Below are 23206 nucleotides of genomic sequence, written 5' to 3'. Positions count from 1 at the left end.
GGTTAAAAATATGTAAGATAATAATTTATTTAAAACATAGAGAGAGAGAGAGAGATTTTGAAACAATATTGATGACTCTAATGTTCGTCTTTTAATTTATAACTAATTCAAAACTCAAATTCTATACATTTCATTTTGAATATAAAATAAACTATATAAAATGAAAGTTTTTAAGATGTTTTCTGTATAGCTTTTTTTTTTTCAATATAAAGAAAGCAAGCATGAGAAATCCATTTAAAACAAACCTAGAAATTTTAAATTGCATTATCATAATGACAGAGGCTACAATCCAAATTAATCATGTATATACATATTATAAAAATAAAGGCGTTTGGTTCATAAATGGTATATAATATAGTAAGGGTTGGTTTACCTGCACTCGTGAAAAATGTGGATGTGGCAATCAAGAGAGCCATGAATAGTACGCCACATCACCCGGTTGCAACAGAAGAAAAATCATTTTGGTGCACTAGATTTTTTTGACCGACACTACCAATATTTTCTTTTTTGTTTCCACTGCACTCCCTAACAAAAAAATGAAAAAAAAAAAGAAAACACATCACAGGTGAGTGGAAACTGGATTCACCCCTCTTTCCCCACTCTGTCTCTCTCGCTCACTCCTCCAGTTACAGTAAACAAAAGTGTGTCTGTTTCACTATCTTTTGCTGATACATTCTTTATAAATAACGATGCAGAGGTTAGCATTCAGATTCCCCCCAAATCTCTTCATCTTCTTCACTCTTTTTCTTCATAGAAAGAGAGTGTTACACTTATAATTATATGTATGTTACTAGTAGCAGCACTTCATAAAGCAGAGATTCTTCATCCAAATTCTTTATCCCCTGTTTATCGTAAATAACACATATCATATCTTATCATATCACAATCCAATAACCCACAACCTAACAAACAATGGCTCTGTTCTCATATATCCCACACCCTTCTCAAGCACTTCTGGGCATCGCACTCTTTCTCGTTTTCAGAGGTAAATTTAAATTTTTTATCAAATTAACGAACTGGGTCTTAAAGAATTCATACATAGGAATAACCAAATTATATCGTTCATGGTTTCAGGGGTTTCAGGGGCAACCTTTACTTTCGTGAACAAGTGCGATTACACGGTGTGGCCAGGGATTTTAGGCACGCCGCAACTCGCAAGCACGGGCTTTGAACTCGCCAAGGGGGGTTCCAGAAGCTTCCAGGCTCCGACCGGTTGGTCCGGGAGATTCTGGGGCAGAACCGGTTGCCAGTTCGACAATTCCGGCCGCGGGACGTGCGCCACCGCCGACTGCGGTTCCGGAGAGGTCGACTGCAACGGCGCCGGAGCCTCCCCGCCGGCGACTCTCGCCGAGTTCACCCTCGGCACCGGTTCCATGGACTACTACGACGTGAGCCTCGTCGACGGCTATAATCTGCCGATGATGGTGGCGGCGAGAGGCGGGTCGGGGTCCTGCGCCACCACGGGGTGCGGCGAGGATCTCAATCGGCGTTGCCCATCGGAACTGAGAGTGGAAGGCGGCGACGCGTGTCAGAGCGCGTGCGGCGCGTTTGGGAAACCGGAGTATTGCTGCAACGGCGCGTTTGGTAACCCTTCGACTTGCAAGCCCTCTACTTACTCCGAAATTTTCAAGTCCGTATGTCCGAAAGCGTACAGTTACGCGTACGATGATGCCACCAGCACGTTCACGTGTTCCGGCGCCGACTACACAATAACATTTTGCCCCTCTTCTCCTAGGTAAAGAAAATTACAAAAAAAAAAAAAAAAACCTTAGTTTCGTTTCGTTTAGTCCTATGTTTTATGCTTCTTACTTGTTCATTTGAATTCATGTAATTGAGATTCGTTTTGCTGTTTTCGCAGTTTGAAGTCTTCAACAGATTCGAGTCCAAAGGGAACGGATTCTGGGTCCGGGTCTGGGTCTGGGTCTGGGTCTGGGTCAGGGAGTGTGACGGGGACAGGTTCATCGGTGGAACAATCTGAATTGGCTTCTACTTCGTGGTTAGCCGACATGGCAACGGCGACAGGGGCCGCGACGCGAGCAGGTTCTTTTGTGACTTCAAAGGTGGCTTTTTCGGTGGTTGTTGTTTTCATTCTTTCTCTTTTGGTGGGTCCCTCTCTCTCGTAGTAGTGACGTTGCACACTCTCCTTCTCTATCTTCTTTCCCTTTCACACAAACTCCATCCATACACATTTATCAGAACAGAGTACTATGGTGATGGCTAAATTCTATTTCTTTAAATTCTAAAGTAATGCTACAACAAGCGTTTCAATCATTTGTTGGTTAGGTTCCTCTAATTTCTTTAATCTTGGACCTTTGGAATTGGAGGGTAGGGTATAATAGAGGGAATTAGTGGGTTTTGAGGCCCATCATCAACTTTTAAATAAAAACACCACAAAAATTTGTTTCAAATGTTAAATAAATATAAGAACAAATGCTACCACCACGTATGAATCCAATCATTTCACGGAATAATAACCCATGCCTGCATATGATTTTTCTATGCTTAAGTGGAACTACACCTCACAATCAACGTGTATATATATATGAACTTCAAATTTAATTACACGCATTAGCAAGAGAATCTCTTTTCAAACAAGAACTTCATATAGATCAAATTAAGATTATTTAATAGTTAATCCGATTTTGTCTCTTGATTTTTGGTTTTATGACGAATGAAACTTAACTTTCTCGTGGATTAAGTTCCTTCAACGATTGGGTAATATTTTGTTACTGAACCTTTTAAAGTATAAGTTGGTTTGTGGTCCACAAGATCATATCTGGTATAAATCCAGATTTATGATAATCCATAAATATTTTGAAGATAATTAAGTTAGTTTTTTGGTAATTTTTATCTTTAAAGACATAATTCAATCTTGGAATAGTCTAAAGTCATAAACATTAAAATTCCCTCTTGAGATCACCGCAACGTTAAACTAGAACATGATTTCAAAAAAAAAAAAAATTGTTTCAGCGAGAGCTTTGCAAAGAATAAAATGAAAATGGATGACTTCAGATGGAAAATAACTTTTAAGTCACACAATTCAGTGAGTGTGAAAGGTGGTCCAAAGTGTGTATTCTAAGTTATCTTATTCCTGTGTATATAATAATTTTTTAATATTTTGTTAATGGACAAAGCTGTGAAATACTTCATATAAATATGGATTAGTTAAACTTATTAAACTATAAGTAATATAAATGTTAAATATGTTTTTTTTCCTTAATTTTAGGTAAAATTTGAAAGTAATTCATTTTTTAAATGTTAGTTTAATTTAATCTTTTAAATTTAGAACCGTGTGAATTTAATCTTTTAAATCAAATTTTGTGAGGTTAATTTAATGTTTCAAATATATTTCATAATAACATTGGAGTTGTTTATATGATTTATTAGCCAATATTGAAAAAATGTATCAAATTGTGTAAACAAGTCAAATGTTATCATGAAATGTGTTTGAAACGTCGAATAAACTTAACAAAATTTAGTTAAAATGATTAAATTTACATAATTCTTAAAATAATAGACTAAATTGAAATCAAAGTTTCAAAAATGTATAAATTCCAAATTTTATTGAGAGATAAAAAACATATTTAAATTATTTTAAATTATACGGCGGATATACATCCACAACATAATTATTAACGTAATATAAAAAAAATTATACTGTAAAGCGTCAATTATATCACGTATGTTTTTCTGTTTTTCTGACGTGATTGTATAAAGATTACTACATATTATTACATACACGATCGATGAATTTTGGTGGATTTTTCTTTTTTTAATAAACCGAGGGATTGATATAACTGTACATGAGAAGTAAATATTGATTATATAAATACATTAAAAGTAGTATTGAGCTTTTAAATAACACAATACTTAAATTCTTGGTTTCTTTTAATTTTTATCCTCTATACATATAGCAGACATGTTAAGAAGAAACTATTTTAGGAAACATACAAGACACCATAAATCTAAAAGTTGGCGTCCTTTAATTAAAAGAACAAAATGGAATAAGAGTTTTTGATTCTGAACTTTACAAGCACACCAACAAAATATTCTTGATCAGACAAAAAACCAAATAAATAAGGGGTTAACTTTCGCGACATTACATTATAGTCTTATATTCTTTATATTTCTTTTTTTTTCTTTACATTAAAACAAATACTACATAGGTTCCAATTTCTTTCAGTTTCATACAATTGGACAGCATATTTTTCTAAATTAGGGTTAAAGATGTTTTTATCTTTCAAATGGTGAATTTTAAAATTAGTCCATCTTAAAAACTTTATATCAATTTAGTCATTCATCTTTAGAAATGCGTGAATTTAATCATTTTTATCAAATTTTGTTAAGTTTATTTGACATTTTAAACGCATTTTATAATAATATTTGAGTTAACATTAAAACGAAAATGTGTCAAATGGTGTAAACAATTCCAATACTATCATGAAATACGCTTGAATCGTTAGATAAACTTAATAAAATTTGTTTAAAACGACTAAATTTACACATTTTTAAAGATGAAGAACTAAATTGGTTAAAAATTTTGAAAATGAACTAATTTTACTACTTGAAGGATAAAAATATATTTAATCCTAAATTTTAAGAAAACGGTTTTTATGGAGAAAAAATGTTAACAAATAAAATAATGAAAAAACTAAATGAATTGACATTTTAAAACTACACAAATTTGATAATTTTTTTAATTAATGTTAATGCAAAAACTTGAAAAAACTAAATGAATTGACATTTTAAAACTACACAAATTTGATAATTTTTTTAATTAATGTTAATGCAAAAACTTGAATGATAGTTATTTGAAAAAAAAAAATTGCTTTGTGCAATCTATGATTGATAAACAGAAAAAAATGAGAAGAGGGTAAGAACTCAAAGGAAAAAGAAACTACTCCTATTGAATTCAATTATTTGAATCTTACATATATGAGATATTTGTGGAAGATATTTGTGAGGAATCTGAAAAAGATAATAACTTTGGGATGAACGTTGCGTTTTCGTCCACAAAAAGCTTAAACTATCTATCATGATTTAATTGGCAGAGAGAAGAATATCGTAAACAGCTAAGAAATATTTTACTTGTATTTTCGAACCCTTTTTCAAGGGTCATGTTGAAGGAAGCTACCTTTGGTTCTTTCTTTTCATTGATTTCTATACAAATGAAAGATCATGAAAAGGATAGAAAAAAGTGAAAAAAAAAATGAATTGAAAGATCGATGAAGCTTTTGTGCACGATGACATAGGGTGTTCATACAAAAAAACTTTCATTGATGAAGGTGGCACACATTTAATCGGTGGAGTTAAGATCAAGCTTTGTCAAACTCTTTTTAGTTGTTTACTATCATTACTAGAAACTTTTATATTCTTTTACAAATTTGTTAAAATTTTTCGTAAAAACATATTTTTTTTATTATTTTTTTTAAATTTTAATCGGTAGGTAATTCTTTCGTAAATAATTATTTCTTACAAAATTATAAAATTCACAATTATTTCCTACAAAATTTATTATGAAAAGTATTTTATACCAAATATTTTACAAAAAAATTGGTAACAATTTATTGTAAACTTTTTTTCACAACAAAATTTGTAATTATTTTTTAAGAAAAAACTTTCAAAATAAAATTAACAGGAAATATGAATTTTTTAGAAGTGTATAATTTATTAAAATCATAAATTAAATTTATAAATAAAAAATATTAGCATCACTTTTTGTGTTGCAATTTTACTTAACGATGAGAAAATGTTTTAAAGTTAAAATATTAGAGTAAATCAAATTAAATCACATAAGAAGAGTAGATTTGGATACTATATTTTTTCTAATCTAAAGTTACGTTATCACGAAAAAGAAAGATTTGACCTAACAAAAAATGGTGATAAAATATAATGATTTATATTTCTTTTATGTGAAATTTCTTTCGTAATGTTTCTTATACTAACTATTTTTCACTAAAATGCTATTACTTAATTTCTAATGTTGTAGAAAGATAATTTTGCAATCATTATTCTCTCATCACGGATTAATAAACTAATTAATTCGGTGAGTAAATTGCTGATATAATCAATTTTAACACTTTTGTAATGGTACTTCAGAAAAAAAAAAAAAGAGAACAATTCTAAATTAATTTAGAAGTATATATTGTAACGATCTACGAACAAGCCAATTTTAAAAAAAGTAAAGCAAGGCTTTTGTTATCGCATTCAAGATGAGATAGTTGAAAAGCTTTTTCCTTTTTATGATCTGTGAAGGCACATTTCAGACACCAGTTGTTATCAAAAAAATGAAATAAAGTTACAGATTTGCCAAAACTAGGGCATCCAAATTGCTACACTCTATTCTGATCAAACCAGATTCCATTTCAAGTTTTCAAGAACAGAGTGGTTGTTGTGAGTGCTACTCATACTTTCACCAAATAGGATCTTTTGGCCTTTCAGATAAAAACCCACATGACTAGTAACACAAAGAAAACAACTAAATCATCTTTTGGTCCCAAAATATGAACATCACTTATGATTTCTCAGTGCTTGTTTTCTTTCTAGTTTCAACTTTTTCCCATATGTTTCTTCACGCCAAAGGCAAATGCCAAGTAGTTCTTTAGAAAGCCTGCATAAAAATAGGCATAGATTTTGAAGAAAATGTTTGTCACCATGGTAAAAGTTGACTTTTAAGTCTAACTCAATCCCACAAAACCGGTTTGGAAGATGAGATTTGCATCTCACTTATATCTATGATATAATTGTCTTATCTCTAGTCAATATGAGACTTCCAACACACCCTCTCACGCCGAGGTATATACATCTTGTGCGTGGGAGTAGAAATTGATGGGTGGTCCGTTAGTGATCCGATAACGGGTGGAACAGAATGTCCAAGAAATTTCGCTAGGATAAACTTTTTTTTTTTAAATAATGGCTCTGATACCATATTAGAAGTATGGTTTAAGCCTAACTCAACCCCAGTAAGATGATGTTTGTATCTTACTTATATATTATGATGAAATTGCCTTATCTCTAGTGAATGTGAGACTTCTAATACACTTGGAAACAAAACCTCAATAGAAGTGCATTATTAGTACAACTTACAACAGAAAAAAAGAAAAAAAGAAAAAAAAAAAACATGCACACCAATGTTGTACTTGGTTTAAATTGTGTCTTGACCCTGTTTAGCTTCGTTCCACTAGTAGTTTTGCTTTGTCTACAGCTATATGAAAGCTTCTCTCATTTGTTACTTTGAAGCTTCAAGATAAGAAAACCTTTTGAATGTTCAAACCAATAGAATTACGAAAACTGTATCACCTTAACTTCAACAAAAACCGTTCTCTCGCCATTCACATAACTGAGACAACAATATTCAAGATTTTTATCAAAGCAATATAAAAGAGCTGTTACTTTCCTTTCTTTTCTTGGATGCAATGATGAAGTGGATTAAAAAGGATTCGTGTTTTAAATCCTGGTGTACCACTTTCATTTGGAGTCACATTTATTCGATTATAAGGTTAACCTTCAAATATGTTGCATTCATTTGAGCAGCTTGCATGATGTAACAAGAGACCAGTGCTTCCAATGTTTGGTTTGTGGCTTGCAGGTATGAGTTGATACCACTCATTATTAGAAAATTCTTTACTCGGACAAATTGGAAGGATATGCTACCTCTAAAGTATTAGAAATCTAAATATAAGTATTTAATTCTTAAAATAGAAATGAAAAATTTGAATTTGTAAATTGGACTCGTGTCATATTAGTATTGTATTTTTTCAGTGATTTTTTTTAAAAAAGAATCATTGATGATATTAGAGTTCATGATTCATTTATTAACATGTTCAAGTACAATATACCTAAAGAATTTAAATGTAAAGATTCTTTGTCAAGTACAATATAAGAAAGTTACCGCTGAAATACTGCATTGAAAATGTTTTCACTTAAGAAGTATATCAATGTAAAAATGACTTAATTTAAGGAAGAGGTGGTTGAGAATTTAAATGGATCTAAATATGAAATTGAATATAAATAAGAAAATTAAACAACTTTCACATAAAAAACTCATAAGTCAAATTTGTTGTCCTAAGATTTTAGATTAGAAATAGTGTGTAAGTTGGATTTATATTTATTGGTATTGTTTTTCCCATATTTAATTTCCAGAAAAGACCTGTTTAAGATCCATCTAGAGCCTAAAAAAGACATCTACGAAATGAGTTGTTCATACAATAATCATAAACCTGAAAACTTAAGATTTTATGATTATTGTTCTTTAGTTTTTTACCAATGTATTCACAATAAAATTTAAGGGTAATTCTGATTTGATAAGGGATCATTTTCTAAAGTTGGAATAGAGTTTAAATTCACTATTTGTTGTTATTTTACAATTTTTAGTTCTCGGTTGCATGGACAGGAAAGTCATTTCCTTTCAAGGGTTTTTCTTCCCACACTCCCAATTTTTCTTCCTTCAACTTCAAGTTTGATTATGAAGACCATTATGTCCTTCAAAAACATAAAAATAAATTATAAACTAAATATTTTTGTAGTCGGCGTCCTAAGAATGAAATTCAATATCTTGATTTTTGAGAGTTGGTAACACCGATTTCTGAAAGTCAATAACTCTGGTTTTCAAAAACCCGTAATTACAAATCAAAAGGTAGCATGAAATTATAAAAAAGTTGGGGTGTAGGAAGAAAATTTAGGGATGCAGTAAGAAAAACCCTCATTTCAATATTATGGAAAACACAAGCCCAATTGTAGTATTACTTTAAAAAGTTTCATTATTCTTTGGGTCAATAGGTTTTTCACAGGCCTGGAGTGGGTTGGGCTAGAAAAGGGTTTCAAAAAGGCCGTCGTGTATGGAGCTGAATGGATGTACGTAAACAATGCACAATAGGAAGTGAGATTTCCATTTTTATTACTTATTTCAATATTAACCTTTACTAGCACGTTTATATTTTAATGTTTAGGGTATTTTCACATTAATGTTATTAAAAAAAAAATAGTTAAATTATATTTTGAAATAAAAAATATATAACATTCTAGAATTTAACAGGCAACTGAATTTAGTTTGATTTTAATGTAACTTCAAAAACTATGAATCCGATACTTGAATCGGTGAAAACCAGGAATCATCAATGTGATCCATATTAGATACGATAGTGTAAGAAATCTAATTAATATATAATTCAATGAATTTATCCTAGTGTCAAATAAAGAATAATTTCATAATGAGTGAAATTTGACGACGCCACGCCCACAGAAAGCGAAACCGAAACAGCTGCTGCAGCAACCAAGCACCAGCAGCATAGTATGTTTCCTCGTATCTTAATTCAACGGCGTTGTGTTCTTTTTCCTGGAATGTTTGATTTCAAAGGGTTAAACCATGCAACAGAGCACCCTGATACCGAGTTTTGATCAGTCATATATATATATATCCACGTGCTGAGTACACATAAATAACGTGTTTGTGCTCAGCTTCTATAGAACTTGAACATGGCATTTTCGGTGGCCCTGTTACCCCGTTGGTCGGTGTTTCTTCTTTTGCTTCTTTTCTTTTGTAACACAGGAGCAAAGGTTGTCACCATTGATGTGCGTGCAGCCAAGGATCTTATCCAGACTGGTTCCATTTATCTAGATGTTAGGTAACACATGTAATACGTAGTATGTTTTAAGGAGTTCTTTTGTTCTTCTTTTCCTAATTGGTTTTTTTCAGTGTTGGATAATGTTTGTTTGTTTCTTTTAAAAGAAGCTAAATCTTTTGGTAAACAATATATAGGACGGTGGAAGAGTTCTCGAAAGGGTATGTTGATGCAGTTAATATTGTTAACATTCCATACATGTTGAATACACCAAAGGGTAAGAAACTTTTCAACCCCTAATACTAACCAAGACCAGTTATCAGTTTTAGGTTACAATTTTTGTACGGTTAACGAGTTTGTGATTTTGAACGCCAGGCAAGGTAATGAATCCAGATTTTCTGAAAGAGGTTTCTTTGGCTTGTAACAAAGAAGATCATATCATTGTGGTAACTATCCTTTTCTCTTGCTCCTTTTGATTCATTTTTTTTTGCATTCAAAATACAAGCTTCAATTTCAACTGGTTAATGTTGGTTAAAGTCAACATCTGTTTATGTTTTGTATGAATCTGCATTTCAGGGTTGTCAAATTGGGAGGAGATCTTTCTATGCAACTTCTGCTCTTCTGTCTGATGTAAGTTAGTTCATGTCAACATCAGTATACTTATTCATCTCACTTTAATCTCGAATAAAATATATAGTTGTGGCTCTAAAATATCTGAACATCACTCTGGCTATAATTTTCCTTTATTTACTTCATTTGATAATGGCCGGTGATACTAATTAACTTGTATTGGTTTGATTTGAATTGCAGGGTTTTAAGAATGTGAAGGACATGGGAGGAGGTTATGAGGAATGGGTTATAAACAAGTTCCCAGTGAAGATACCAGCAGCCAAAGAGGAGCTATAATATCCAAAGATTGGACCTTAATTCTTTCTTGTAAATGTACAACTTCTTAAATTTCGTTAGTCCTTGTGTTGTGTGCATACAACATGAACTCATGATCTGATGATTATCTTGCTATTTCAATTGAAGAAAACCAAACTGGTTTCATATCAAGGGTTGTGTTCTTTTTTCTTTTTAACTTTGCCTTGCTAATGTTTTTCACTTTCTTGATCACAGATTTTTTCTTAACTCAACTTACTAGTAAATTCTACTAATATTAACTACGTTTTTCTTACAAGAAAAAAGATCCATAAAGTTCAAGTAATTAGATTAAGTTTTTGGCACTAGTTGGAGTTGGAATGACATGACATGGTGGACGAGTTCAATCATTCAATATTAAAATTCACACCAACCGCTACTACGTGATGGAAAAAGCAAGAGCAAGATTTAGTGACATTGGGTCAATGGACCTAATTGTTCCTCAATGAATATGAAAATAATAAATGCGTTGTTCAACTTTAAACGCACGTAGATATGTATGATTTGTGGTTTGTTAAGAAAAGTAATTTGTTTATTCATTTATTTTCCGCTTTCTCTCTTCATCAAGATCCTGATCCAATTCTGAACATGTTGGATCTACGTATTCTTATTGGTGAACAAGTGACCATAACGTTGTGTCGTTGTTCAAACGTGGCCATGCGACAGATCCCACTTGAAATAACTGGTTAACCGAACCTGACATGGTTATGAGATCAGTAAATGGGACCATTATTCTCAACTAGTTCGTGGCAGCACAAGCATGTGCATATTAATTTTCTGAGGACAAAGTCTCAACATTTTTGCCTCAGCAAAGCTACCACCAACTCTATCTCCGCATCAATGGCCCAAACTATGTAATGCATTGAAGAGACAATGCACACTGTAGAGTTGTTTGTTCTTTTCTGATGTCTTTTTTTCGTTATAAGCCCCATTGAAGGACATAACTTTCATGACAGTGCGTGTTGTTTTGAGGACGAATACCAGACATGGGGGAAGAAAATGGTGAAGGAAGATCCTTAGCTGAAACCCCCACCTATGCCGTGGCAACTGTGATCGCTGTCCTTGTTTCATTTAGTTTCCTGTTTCAGGGCACGTTAAAAAAACTGGTAAAGGTACGTACTTTATGATTGGTTTGTCTCTTCTTCCAATGTCTCATTGTTATAGGTGTTTTATATATTGAATAATGTCACAGTGGTTGGACAGAACCAAGAGAAAATCTCTGCTTTCTGCTCTGGAAAAGATCAAAGAAGGTAGGGAATTGTTACCCCAAAAGGTTTCATTAGTCTTTTTCTTTTGTTATGTATAATAATGGAACTTACTATTACAAGTTTTTTGAATGATTTTTAAGCAGAATTGATGCTTTTTGGGCTTCTGTCATTGCTGATGGGTCATTGGATTATTTTTGTGGCAAAGATTTGCGTTAAGTCATCGGTTATAAGCAGCAGATTTTTTCCGTGCCCATTGGAAAAGAATTCTGTGAAACGTGTTGTCTGGTTGAGTTCAGAATATTCAAATAGAACAGTTGTCAAAGGGCAAGTGAACAATGGCTTGCGAAATTATTGCCCTGAGGTAGTGATTCTATTCTGATCAATAGTTCCACAAAGGCCAATTTCGCTGAAAACTCATCACTTTCTTTGCAGGGTCACGAATCATTGGCTTGTTATGAAAGTCTTGAGCAGCTGCATCGCTTTGTGTTTGTTCTTGGGGTCACCCATGTTACCTATAGCTTTCTTGCTGTTGCCCTGGCCATGATCAAGGTTAAAATAGTCATGAAAAATCTCCCTATTCTATTTTCTTTGGTTAGGCACTGATTATCTTATTTTAGAGTACATTCAGATATATAGCTGGAGAACATGGGAAAACGAAGCAAAGACTATTGCTGTACAAAGCATTCAAGGTTCTGACATATTCTGCAGTACATTAAGCTTGATATTCTTTATACAATAATCCCTTTTGATCAAATTGTCTTAGTTTAGATACTTCACAAAGTACATCAAGCATAAGATTGAGGCGGCTTAATACATTCATCTTTCACCATACATCCCATCCATGGAGTCATCACAAAATTCTTGTTTGGCTGGTACTCTATACAGTCATTTTGTTCTGTCTTATTATTCTCTTTAGGCAATAACATATTTGACAATGTAAGAAATTTTGCATCTACTCATGGTTAACTACTACATTTTGTTCTTATTTCATTGTCAACTGTAGTACGTGTTCAATTAAAATTTCTTTCTTCCAAACATGTTCACTAAAGATTGTTTCCAGTAAGAATTTGTGCCAATATGCTGTGTGTTTGTTAGTTGCCGTAGCAGTTTCCTTGGCTTCTTAGAATACTGATGAACCTGTATTGCAGCTATGCTTCAGCCGCCAATTTTGGAGTTCCATTCACCGAGCTGATTACATGGCATTGCGCTTAGGCTTCATTACTGTGAGTAAATTTTTTGTCACAGCATACCAGTATCTTCCATCAAAGAAAAAAGTTTAGATAAGCCATAATAAGTCCATAGTTTTGAACTGAATGAATAACAACACAACACCAAGTTGATGGAGGAAATTAATGGAGATATTGATTTTTTTTTTTCGTGTAGTACGTGTTATATATTTCTGTACAATACATCAAACTGAAAACAAAAAAGGGAAGTTAATTAGTCATGCATGACTCATAAGAGAACGTTGTAACCTTTTTCTACTTTTCTTCTCATTGTGCAAAAAAAGGTGGAGATGAATAACTGAAGATGAGAATTTAAGTTTACTAGCTAATATTTCTTCCTTTTCTTCTTTGTTCTGGTGTTCTATAGAACCACGATCTTCCTACAACATACGATTTCCACAACTATATGCTTCGAAGCATGGATGAGGAATTTCGTGACATTGTTGGAGTTAGGTACTGTTCCTCAATTCAGATGAATTTGCTAGAGTCATACTATATAGATTTTTAAGGACAACTTAATTAAATAGGGAGATTTTTTTTCTATGATTAGCTATATTTTTCTACTTCTTTGTTTGTGGTATATGTTGGTCTGGCTCGTGAAACAAATTTCATAGTTTCTGAACTTGTTTTGCAGTGTACTTCTCTGGGTATATGCCATCTGCTGTATGTTCCTAAATTTTCATGGTAAGCTTTAGCTTAAAAGCATGTTGCTCAAACGTGATAGTATGTTACGAATTCAAGTGTAAATCTAAGTCTCACATAAGGTAAAATATAAATGAGAAAATTGAACACCATATATATAAAGTAAAAAAACTCATAAAATCCATTGTCTTAAGATTTTGGTTAAAAGTGGTGACAATTCCTTGTGTACACAGGCTCAGACATATATATTATAGGGTGTTGTGATGATTCCTTATGGGAAGAGTGACATGCAGAAATAATATGCAACATCAGCCATATATATTGCAGGGTGTTGTGACGATGAAAACTATTACTTTCTTTTAGACTGTTAAGCTTGTTTATGTTCTTGCTTAACTGTGGCATAGTCTTATGTTTTTGATATATTATGCTAGTTTTTATGGACCTAGTTTGAAACTAAACTTCATAATTTTCATTCAGGTAGCAACTTTTACTTTTGGCTTTCCTTCGTTCCAGCAATAGTAAGTCCTGATATTGTTTGCTAGAGCTTTTCCACTTACCATATACTAGTTATTACATTTCACTAATGATTTTCCTTTTATTGACTTGCATTCTAGTTGATCCTCATTATTGGTACTAAATTGCATCGAGTGGTAGTAAAGTTGGCTGTTGAAATAATAAATCGTTGCCCAAATTTGAAACCTCACCAATTTAACTTAAGAGATGAACTCTTTTGGTTTGGAAAGCCCAGGTTCCTATTACGGTTAATTCAATTGATTTCCTTCTTGGTAAGTAATATTCTGTTTCCATTTTGCTTTTTCATTGCTGATACACTTATATTCTTTCTCCCTGTTGTAATATTTCAGAATGCATTTGAAATGGCTACATTCCTATGGTCTTTGGTAAGAAACTGACATTTCGTTCATATGACAGTACATAATATTCTGGATTAAAGTGAGAACTTGGGAAAAATGGTAAACTTGCATTATCTTGAATTGTTGCCTTTATTTTGGGTTCAGTGGGAAATTAAAGATCCTTCTTGCTTCATGAACAACCGAACCTTTATTGTGATTCGCTTGTCATTCGGGTATGTATGTGTTACTTTTTTTGTCAATGTTCTTGCTCTTTTTACAGATTAAATTGAATCACAAATCCACCAAAATTAGTATCCACTTTTGCTCTTTTGTTGCCACAGGGTCATCTCCCAAGTGTGGTGTAGCTTTATAACGTTTCCTCTCTACGTTATCATCACACAGGTCAAGTTCTTGCTCATTTTTGTTGGAGTTAAAAAAATCATTTTGTATCTTGCACTGCTGAACTATTACAGTTAATGATGTTTGTTATGTGAATGCAGATGGGGTCAAGGTTCAAGAAGACCGTGGTGTCTGAAAATGTGAGAAAATCACTCTCTAAATGGCAGAGAAGAGTGAAGGAGAGACAAAGTTATTCTTCTGCACTCCTTACTGCAACATCAATAAGTGAGGAAGGAAGCTCCTCAGGGACTAAAGATCTTTGTCTCTCTTATCTTGATCATGTGTCAAGGACTCAAGCAGATGCATCATTTCCAAGCTATGAAAATGATCCTCATGATATAATCCATGATTCATCTCCTCCATTGTCTTGAGATTGCTTAGTGTTATGAGTTAAATCGAAATACTTTATATAATCCATCTTTAACTTTTGTTCTCTGCATAACAAAGTGAAAATGCACACAATCACGGTTAAACTGAATAATTTCTGCGCTACTATTACTATCAAAGGTTGGTTTTTGGGTTTTTATAATCCAGTAACACCTACTCACGCACAATCACTATTAAACTGAATAATGTTTGGGTTACTACTGTTATCAAAGGTTTTGGTGTTTTTATAACCCGGTTTACAACACATCAATCAACTAACTGAATGAAGAAGAGTTAGAAAATCTTAATCTACAAAAGGGTTATAACAAGATATTAACATTTTGCAAAAGAAAACTAAATATGGATGGCTTACTTGTGAGATTTTGAATGCATTTTTCAAGTTTGTGTTTTCTTAAGTTGATATGAGATTTAATTGATTTGATAGAATAAATTTAATTGTATATTAATATATTTATATTATATTTTATAAAATAAGTTTTGAAAATATAAATTAAAGATGTTCTAATCCAACTCAAGTCATTTCGGACAACTATATTTTAGGAACGACCATTGCATTATCGAGATATTGTTTGCTCTGGACTGTCGTCACGGTTTTGTCTTTAAAAGACATCTCAAAGAGTGGAGGGTGGATATTGAAATTGTACTTGACCTCGACTCTTAAGTGATGTAAAACTGATTGGGTTTACCAGAACAAAAGATAAAATAAATTTTAGATTAAAATAATAATTATTGTACAACTTTAATAAATAAAAATATATATTTAAGAATAAATTGATATTAAAATATAAATATTTATTTATTGTTTATGTTTATATATGTTGAACGATTTATTATCTTATAATAAAAATTAAATATTTTATTAATTAATAGATCACGTTTATTTTTTTAGTTAAATATTTAAAATCGACTTTATTCGCATCTCAATATAGAAAGTTTCACGTCTTGATTTTTGTAATTTCATGTTTTAATTTTCGGGCTTTACCTGCTTTTCCTTGCTGGTACTCTTTCTAGTTTTAGAAACAAATACAAGCTTAAGGTATTTTTACAGATTAATATTTCTAGAACAGGATTTTTAAAATAAGATTTCTAAACAAATTTTATGAAATATATACAATATTTTGTAAAATGAGTTTTTTTCAAAATACGCTTGAACACATAAGATGCATTTTAACAAAATCTTTCTTAACACACGAAATACATTCCATTAACAAGCTCTTTTGTGTGTGTGTTTTTTCCTTTACAGCATTCTTTTTTCTCTTATTCCTCCAGCATAAGTGATATAGTAAAATGAATGAGGGTACTTTAGTCTTTTTCAACTAATGGGGTGCAAGAAGGAAAACCGCTAATAAATTGAGACAGGCCTGTTTTAGTAGGCCCAACAAGTTCCGTCCCCCTCTGTAGTACGCTGCACCAGATTATTAGTTTCAGAGAATTAAGAGGTGGGTTTGGTTTCACAGCGAAGTTCTTTCAGTCTTTAGCTTCTGAATCTTCAACAATGGTGCTCGAGGTAATTCCCGATTTCCCCTCTCGTGTTGATTTCACCAACCATAGCAATCAATTTTTGGGTTTTTCATTGATGTTACGGTAACACTAGTTTCATCGTGTTTCTTTCTTCAACAGGCGACAATGATCTGTATCGACAATTCGGAATGGATGCGTAACGGGGATTACGCTCCTTCTCGATTTCAAGCTCAAGCAGACGCTGTCAATCTTATTTGCGGTGCAAAGACTCAGGTTAGGTTATGCTAAACCTTACAGTTTCTGCTTTTACATTTCCCCCCTTTCTCTTTTATATTTGTTATCGTTTCATTAATTTATTTAGTTTTCGAAAATTAGTTGGAATAGGATGAGACTCGGAAATGGGAATGTTAAAGCAGGCTAGTGATAGGGTGAACTAAGCGTATTTTTTTTGTTGATGTTGTGATTCAGATTAGGTTTTCAAATTCGAAGTTCAACTAATTGTATAGGTTCACCTGTGCTGACGAATTGTTTTGATTTTAATAATGCATACAGTCTAATCCAGAAAATACAGTGGGAGTTCTCACAATGGCAGGGAAAGGCGTTCGAGTTTTAGTCACCCCTACCAGTGATCTGGGCAAGATCTTAGCCTGCATGCATGGTCAGTACTTCATTAATTTTTTTTTTCCCTTTTATTATTGTGTTGCTGCTCTAGATTGTTGTTTGGACCATGCCCTGTTGGTAAATCTAACCTTTTTATGAATTGGCTAAAGTTATTGTAGTTTTATTATTAGAATTGGTGTTTTGTTATCCTGTGCGCTTATAAAATTACTTAGGTTAAAACAACTAGAGTAGTAACTAAAATGGCTGATACAAGCATCACGTATCTTGGAAATCCAGAAATCATTCTGTGCTTTCTATACAAAAAAGTTAATTGTATGACGGAATTGTTTTTTAATATTGGTTCCATAAAAATATTGACAAAATAATTAAAATTATGATGTGAGGATTATTGCATAACTACCTTCAATTTCTTCATGATTTAATTCTGATGTTCTTGTATATTTTTTAAGTCACTCGTTAATATATAGGAGATAACAGGTTTGTCAAACTTTAGTCTACGCAAACTCAGAACTTCCATGAACTTGACATGTAGACTCAATGACTCAACTTGTAAACTCTAAAGAGTATGCTTTGCAGAATTTAATAATTAAAATACTATCAGAATATCCAAAAAAGAATTAATACTATTTTAGTTAGAGCTATTCAACAAATTTTGGTGGGGAGTGGATTCTGCCCGCATAATCAAACATGTCTGCTATATATTTTTCTACCATGAGTGTGTCGTTGTGGATTCTGCTTTTGTTGAAATATGATTTCGTTTCCCCCCTCATTTAGGACTAGAAACAGGTGGTGAGATGAACCTTGCTGCTGGCATTCAGGTCGCACAGCTGGCTCTTAAGCATCGGCAAAATAAAAAGCAACAGCAGAGAATTATTGTCTTTGCTGGAAGGTATGTGTATCTATGTTTTTTCCTTGTTGAAGTTGTATCTTCTGTTGTTATTGTCTTAATTATCTCAATGTTTTTCAGTCCTATCAAGCATGAAAAGAAGATGTTGGAGATGATAGGGAGAAAGTTGAAAAAAAACAGTGTTGCCCTTGATATTGTTAATTTTGGTGAAGAAGACGAGGGGAAGTCCGAGAAGCTGGAAGCACTCCTTGCAGCTGTTAACAATAATGATACCAGCCACATCGTACATGTTCCATCTGGTCCAAATGCTCTTTCTGATGTACTTATAAGGTTTATGGGTTCACTTTCATGTTTTACTTTTCTTTTTGATCTCTTGTTTCTCCCATTTTTTTTTGTCTAACTTGAATAAATTCATATTATGTTGTTTGTGGCAGTACACCTATTTTTACCGGTGATGGGGAAGGTGGAAGTGGTTTTGCTGCAGCTGCAGCTGCAGCAGCAGCTGGTGGTGTATCTGGATTTGAATTTGGTGTGGATCCAAACTTGGATCCAGAATTGGCTCTTGCTCTAAGAGTTTCAATGGAAGAAGAGAGAGCCAGGCAGGAAGCAGCTGCAAAGAAGGCCGCAGAAGATGCTTCCAATCAAGAGAAGGGAGGTGAGCAGCAAGCCAGCTCACAAGATGCAACGATGACTGATCATGCCAGTGCAGCAATGTCTAATGCTGAGAACATTACACGTGATATGATGGTTGGTTATGAGAATCTTATGGTATGAGAATGCCCTATTATAGCAGTAATTTTGTTATTTGTATTGACTTCTAATGGAAACAGGACGATGAGAATGCCCTTCTACAGCAGGCACTAGCAATGTCAATGGACGATCCTGCCATTAGCCATGATGTAAAGGATACAGATATGTCAGAAGCATCTGCAAGTGATCCCGAGTTGGCTCTTGGTGAGTTTTGTGCTTTTACAGTCTTGATATAAGAAACATAGATATAGGCATGGATACTCTTCAAGACGGTAAAACTTAAGTGTCCCACGAGGCGTTGAACATGATGACTTTATTTTTGTCCAGTATGAAAACATACACAATTCCTTTTTAAAGTGTCCAAGTGGATCATAGTTCTTCCATTAAACATGGATAATTGTTTTGCATATTGTGAATCTATTTTTTCACATTTGGAGAAATGCCTTATTTATATATATCTTGATGATTGAACTAGTTATCAAATATAGTAATTTAATCTACTTTTCAAATTTCAACATGGTGCAGAGAAGATTTCTTCACGTGTGTGCATTTGGAGAAGTAGATAGGTTTTATCATATAGATTCCAATGAATAGTGTTTGTTTTGTCTGCATTTACATACTTTCTCAGCTAGCTGCTACTTGTTTTTAGGATTTTGATAAGCTTACTATGACATGTACACAGGGTTAACATGTTAGTTTTTATCTTACGATCTCTAAGTCAATTAAAGCTTCAGTGGTGTTTATGATCTTTTCCGGTTTTTGGCATTTGTTGCTTGCAGCTCTCCAGTTGTCAATAGCAGATAGTGCAAAGGATCAAGCAAGTCAGTCGGACATGAGCAAATTGTTGGCTGATCAATCCTTTGTATCTTCTATCCTTGCATCTGTATGTCTATAAATCCAATGTTTATTTATTTAGTTCTTTGAACACAGTGTATTCATGCAGTGTACTTTTTGCGCTAAATAATAATTCATTGCTTCTGCAGCTTCCTGGGGTTGACCCAAATGATCCTTCTGTCAAGGATTTACTGGCGTCCATGCAAAATCAGTCTGAGGTTAGTCTTTCTACTATGGAAAAAGATACATTCGATTTGAAAGAAATCGTATTAGAGGATTTCTGTGCAGGCATAGTTACAGTTCTTGGCCTACTGTAACCTTTCCACTCTCTCCTCCTCTAATTGATATATTTTTTTCATTATTCGAAAGTAGTCGAATTTGCTTGGTAATATCCTACTACTAATGGAAATACTGTGTGAAGCGTTTATGATGTCTGCCCATTGAAGGCCATGAGGACAGTCGTGGGCTTTAATTTTTAATATTGAAACACAATAAGACAGCACAACGTTCACTATTAGATGGAGTTAGAAAATGAATGTTCTTAATAGCCCAAGTTTTGAAATTATCTCACTCTCATCAGTGGTTGTGTGCTTTCTTTTTTATTTTATTTTTTAATGTATTATCAGGGTTAATATTGTGCTTGAAGTTCCGTGACAAGTATTTGCTGTAATAGTATATTTTTAGATGTGCTTTTTTGGATGGATAACAAGATTTTTATACATAGATTAATTTTGGTACTAAGCTTCTGATATTTTATGCCTAGTGCTACTTACTATCTCAAATTTGAACATTTTCTTTGCTTATGGGGTGGGGCACATGGTATTTTGCTCTCTCTCTCTCTCTCTCTCTCTCTCTCTCTATATATATATATATATATATATATATATATATATATATATATATATATATATATATATATATATATATATATATATATATCCTATGCTATGCTTCTATCAGTTTTGTGATCGTATTGTTTATCCAGCCTCAACAGAAGAACGATGACAAGCCATCAGAGGAGGAGGAAAAGAAGTAACTTTGCCATGTATGGTTTTATTTTGTTGGTAGCATTTTCGCGGCTGTTAGTAATCGGAAACTATTTTTAGCATGTTCCAATTTGTGTCTATCCGCAGGTAATTGGAACTCAATGCATGTATTGTTGAATATTGTGTATGGTTAAAAATGGTCTTCATTCTCATTCTCATGTCTTATTCTTGGTTGGAGCATATCATGTGAGAAGTGCTTCAAAGAACTATTTTTATACAGAAGGAAGTTCCTACATTTAAATGTATTTTTTAACCTCATCTCGATATTTATGGTAATCCGTTTCACTTTAATGTTACATTTTTTTTTTATTTGTATACAAATATTCTTAGGTTATCCTGTGTCGTGAAGAAAGAATTTAGTGACTGCTATGTTTTTGTGCTATAGAAATTAAATAGAGTAATAAACTCTGTCGCGAAAACAAATTTTAGTTGTGACTTTAAAATTTTATTATTTGTGCATAATTTTGAAAGGGAGGATTTATAGTGCTGTAGTTTCATCTTTGAAGTACGGGTCCATTAAAAAAATCATTTTGATATTTTTTTATTTGGTTTAAATCCTTTAATAAGACTTTCTTTTAATGTCGAGATTGATTTGACAATATTAAGAAACTATGTTCATATGAGTCCTAGGTGATAAACTTTGGATACCGTGTTAATATATAAAAACATTTATAAATAATTTATTGTTTTTAAAAAAGTATGATTACTTTTCCGAAATGCTCAAGTTTAAATTTTCATTTTTAGACAGACCATATTTTGTGCAACCGTTGCTTTGAACAAATATGTAGCTTCTGGAAAAGTATAATAATTCCAAGACTAAATTGTTTCTAAATATGTTAGTAATTTATCACAGCACATTCTCAAACTTCAGTTATTTTCTTCTACCAAAAAACCCTCCACCAAAATTTTATTTATTTATTTATAAAATTCAAATTTTATTTAATATCCTTCTTTCAATATTTAACGATAGTATTTTTTAAGAGTACTTAAAATTATGATAAAACTTATAGTACCTTAATTCCTTCAGGTGGTTTTTTCTCGTATCAAAGTCTTATTTTCATAATTTTCATTTCATTAAATAATTATATACTAACATGGTAAAATTTAAAATATGGTTGGGGAACAAAATACTTAAATTTCTTTCTTTTTACACCATTCTTATTCTACTATTGGTTGAGTTATAATATCTTCTTAAGCCTTCATGTATATTATAGATGACGGGTGAAACAAGTTTTATTATCTCATTTTTATCTCTCAAATAAAAGTTTATATCATTTACATATTACGAATAAATTTATTTGTTCCTTTTTCATTTTTCACCAAAAAATATATATAAAATATTCATAATTACACATAAATAAAATTATAACAACAAAAAAGTTTATTAATTTTGAAAAACTTAACAAAAATGTTCTTTAAATAAAACAAAAATTAAGAATGAAATATGTGTTTTTTATATTATTTAATAAATGAAAAAATTATAATACACCATTTGAATTTAACTATAAAAAAATGTGTAATCAAAATTATTATAAAATTATTATAAGATGATTAAATATGGATGGAGATAAAAACTAGACAATTATGTATATATTTATTTTTATCTTTATACTCAATTAAAAAAGTTGACTGTTTCTAGTATCTATATTTTATCTATGTCAATATTTCATTAAAATGAGGATGAATTTGAAAAATATCACATGAGGAGTATACTTGTCTTTTGATATGATTATTTCAAATATATTAAAATCTTTATATCTTTATTGAAAGATTTCTGAATATTTAATGGTGTAATATTTAATAACATTTAAGACTATTCACCCGTTACTTATTTATTATTTATAACATCTTTTATAACTCTCATAAGTTCTCATTTATTTCAAACATTTTTTTAATGATTTTTTCTTGATTTTTGTTTGTAACGTTCACTCAAAATAGTTATCTTTAATTGTAATCAATTATTTCAATATGATGTTTGGTATGTGAAGAAGGCCAAGATATCTTTAATTGTAATCAATTATTTCAATATGATGAGAAATGATAGAACTTAATTGGTATGTGAAGATGGCTGAGACGTCAAAGTACAAAGCACATGATAATGTCTAACATAAATTTTATAAAAAAACTGTAGTAAATTATAAAAACTTAATCAAGTTTTATGTATTTTATAAATTTAAATATTTTTAATTAATATTAAAAAACAATACGTCTCTATTAAATATTTAACTTCGTTAATTTATCTAAATATTATCTATTTAATTTAACTATAAATGAAATGAGATGACTATTATTTATATTTTTTTTCTCTAATTCATTGTCCAACTTTCTCTTTCTGTGTTCAAAATAACTGTCATCTTATTAAATGAACATATTCTAAATAGAAAATAAATTGAAAAATACTCAAAATTTTGGGAAAGTCAAATTTAACTGGTTCAAAATAAATTATACTATTG

The 23206-nt window shown here is 31.9% G+C and overlaps 4 protein-coding genes across 8 annotated transcripts; all 4 read left to right on the top strand.

Annotated features, from left to right (window-relative positions):
* Positions 1–550: 550 nt before the first annotated feature.
* Positions 551–2294, top strand: LOC114174076 (thaumatin-like protein 1). The gene is made up of 3 exons (XM_028058824.1): positions 551–985; positions 1075–1735; positions 1859–2294. The coding sequence occupies exons 1-3, from the start codon at positions 913–915 to the stop codon at positions 2121–2123; spliced, it is 999 nt and encodes a 332-aa protein (XP_027914625.1). The 5' UTR covers positions 551–912; the 3' UTR covers positions 2124–2294.
* Positions 2295–9206: 6912 nt separating this feature from the next.
* On the top strand, positions 9207–10616 carry LOC114174100 (thiosulfate sulfurtransferase 18-like). Its single transcript, XM_028058854.1, has 5 exons — positions 9207–9623; positions 9758–9837; positions 9936–10006; positions 10137–10190; positions 10371–10616. Exons 1-5 carry the CDS (start codon positions 9475–9477, stop codon positions 10464–10466), a joined length of 450 nt encoding a protein of 149 aa, XP_027914655.1. The 5' UTR covers positions 9207–9474; the 3' UTR covers positions 10467–10616.
* Positions 10617–11235: 619 nt separating this feature from the next.
* On the top strand, positions 11236–15289 carry LOC114173170 (MLO-like protein 4). Of its 3 annotated transcripts, XM_028057416.1 has the most exons (15): positions 11241–11593; positions 11674–11731; positions 11833–12050; positions 12122–12238; positions 12318–12378; positions 12458–12561; positions 12838–12912; positions 13283–13368; positions 13550–13599; positions 14035–14075; positions 14172–14342; positions 14421–14456; positions 14574–14641; positions 14750–14810; positions 14909–15287. In XM_028057416.1, exons 1-15 carry the CDS (start codon positions 11468–11470, stop codon positions 15176–15178), a joined length of 1542 nt encoding a protein of 513 aa, XP_027913217.1. In that variant the 5' UTR covers positions 11241–11467; the 3' UTR covers positions 15179–15287. The 3 variants fall into 3 exon arrangements, with proteins under 3 accessions (XP_027913216.1, XP_027913215.1, XP_027913217.1); XM_028057415.1 differs by having other exon boundaries at positions 11236–11587; positions 14172–14456; positions 14909–15289; XM_028057414.1 differs by having other exon boundaries at positions 11238–11593; positions 14172–14456; positions 14909–15288.
* A 1290-nt stretch (positions 15290–16579) lies between these two features.
* Positions 16580–21049, top strand: LOC114174258 (26S proteasome non-ATPase regulatory subunit 4 homolog). Of its 3 annotated transcripts, XM_028059066.1 has the most exons (11): positions 16580–16701; positions 16815–16928; positions 17208–17313; positions 18051–18165; positions 18244–18453; positions 18558–18870; positions 18954–19077; positions 19653–19756; positions 19857–19925; positions 20693–20752; positions 20841–21049. In XM_028059066.1, the coding sequence occupies exons 1-10, from the start codon at positions 16690–16692 to the stop codon at positions 20741–20743; spliced, it is 1218 nt and encodes a 405-aa protein (XP_027914867.1). In that variant the 5' UTR covers positions 16580–16689; the 3' UTR covers positions 20744–20752; positions 20841–21049. The 3 variants fall into 3 exon arrangements, with proteins under 3 accessions (XP_027914867.1, XP_027914866.1, XP_027914868.1); XM_028059065.1 differs by having other exon boundaries at positions 20693–21049; XM_028059067.1 differs by having other exon boundaries at positions 18558–18891; positions 18978–19077; positions 20693–21049.
* The last annotated feature ends 2157 nt before the right edge of the window (positions 21050–23206 follow it).

Source organism: Vigna unguiculata, chromosome 2 (assembly GCF_004118075.2).
Source record: "Vigna unguiculata cultivar IT97K-499-35 chromosome 2, ASM411807v1, whole genome shotgun sequence".
NCBI lineage: Eukaryota > Viridiplantae > Streptophyta > Magnoliopsida > Fabales > Fabaceae > Vigna > Vigna unguiculata.
This window is presented reverse-complemented; position numbering and strand designations above follow the sequence as displayed.